General features: G+C 37.2%; 1 protein-coding gene across 1 annotated transcript; it reads right to left on the bottom strand.

Annotated features, from left to right (window-relative positions):
* Positions 1-691: 691 nt before the first annotated feature.
* On the bottom strand, positions 692-1,150 carry LOC145956342 (uncharacterized). Its single transcript, XM_083071930.1, has one exon. It carries the CDS (start codon positions 1,148-1,150, stop codon positions 692-694), a length of 459 nt encoding a protein of 152 aa, XP_082928056.1.
* Between the last annotated feature and the right edge of the window lie 459 nt (positions 1,151-1,609).

The following is a 1,609-nucleotide window of genomic DNA, read 5'->3' as shown; positions in this document are numbered from 1 at the left end:
AAACAATTTTCTTCAAGTAGTTCCAAAATTCTTTTATTTTGATCTTTATAAGCAGTAGAAATTTTTGTTGAATCTGATAGAAGTTGATTGTATGCATGCTCAAGAATTTTAAAGTAAGATTGAATTACCTCCTCAATATCAGATTCTGATGATGAGTCTGTATCTGCCATGGGATAGATATTTGCTTCTTCATCATCTTCAAATGTTGTGTCGAAGTCCTCCCAGGTGGCCATCATGACTTTCTTCTTTTTGTAGGAGATCAACTTCTTCTTTTCTTTTTCTTTTTCCTTTCCTTTTCTTTTTCAAGTTCTGGACATTCTGTTTTGTAATGTCCAGGTTGCTTACACTCATAGCACAATGGTTGTGCCCTTTCTCTAAGAGTTATGTTGTATTTTCTCCCTCGTATTCCTCCCTTTTTCTTTATTATTGAATGAATCTTTCTTGATAGGAAAGATACTTCATCGTCTGTGTCACAGGTCCCTTCACTGTAGCTTCCATCAAACGTATCATCTACCTTTAGAGCTTTTGAGGAAGATGGTGTAGGTTTTGTCTTTTGCACATTTAGAGCAATAGACTTTTGTTTTCTCCCAGCATCGTCTTGTTGTAGCTTTAACTCATGAACCTTAAGCAATCCAATGAGTTCCTCCAGGGAGAGTTTTTCTAGAATCTTGGACGCTCTTAGAGCAGTAACCTATGGTCTACATTTCCTGGGTAAACTTCGAAGTAATTTGTCAATGTGATCAAAGTTATCATAAGTTCTACCTAGAAAGGAGAGTTCATTAACAATGGTTTGGAATCTTCCAAACATAGTTTTTATGGATTCATTTTCCTCCATTTCAAAGAGTTTATACTTACATGCCAACAAGCTTAGCTTGTTGCGCTTTACCTCTAGGGACCCCTCGTAGGTCAGAGCTAGGGTGTCCCACATCTGTTTGGCACTTATAAAGCTGTGAACTTTTGTGTATTCTTCTTCAGACAGAGCACACATGAGTACGTTGCGTGCTTTGGAGTTCAACATAAATATTTGTTTTTGTTCTTCACTCCATTGTGCCTTGGGTATCTCTCTACCAGCTTGATCTAGTGGGATGTAGTTTCCTTGTTCAACAATGTCCCACTTGTCTATATGACAAGCATCAAAGAATGCAATCATTCTTTGTTTCCAGTAGTCATATTTTGTCCTTCTAAAAAGGGGTGGGCAGTTCACAACTTGTCCTTCGTTTTCTATGATCGTTACCCCTGTAGTGTTAGATGCTCAACCCAAGGGTTCAAGCTCTGATACCAACTAAAGTTAGCAAAAATACACACAGAAGGGGGGTGGGGGGGTTGAATGCGTGTGTTTGTGTGTTCGAAGGTAGATTTTTCAAAGTTGTTTTGCAACGATATTTTTCTTTTAAATGAAGAGAGTGTTCAATCACGGTTGAAAACTTGTGCAGTCTTGTCTGACTAAAAATTTTGTCTATCAAAACTAATCGTCTACTTCAAGAAACAAGTTGAGTGAGTTTGTTTTCCGTCTACAGAGTTTTATCGTCCAATAAAAAGAATTGTTTCTCAAACAAGATAAGCAGTTGTGTTTTCGTCTAACAGTTTGTTGAAAAGAAAATGGATGAAA

Source organism: Cajanus cajan, chromosome 3 (assembly GCF_000230855.2).
Source record: "Cajanus cajan strain Asha chromosome 3, NIPB_CcT2T_4, whole genome shotgun sequence".
In the NCBI taxonomy this organism is placed as follows: domain Eukaryota; kingdom Viridiplantae; phylum Streptophyta; class Magnoliopsida; order Fabales; family Fabaceae; genus Cajanus; species Cajanus cajan.
Note: the sequence above shows the minus strand (reverse complement) of the source record. Positions and strands in the feature narration are given on the sequence as shown.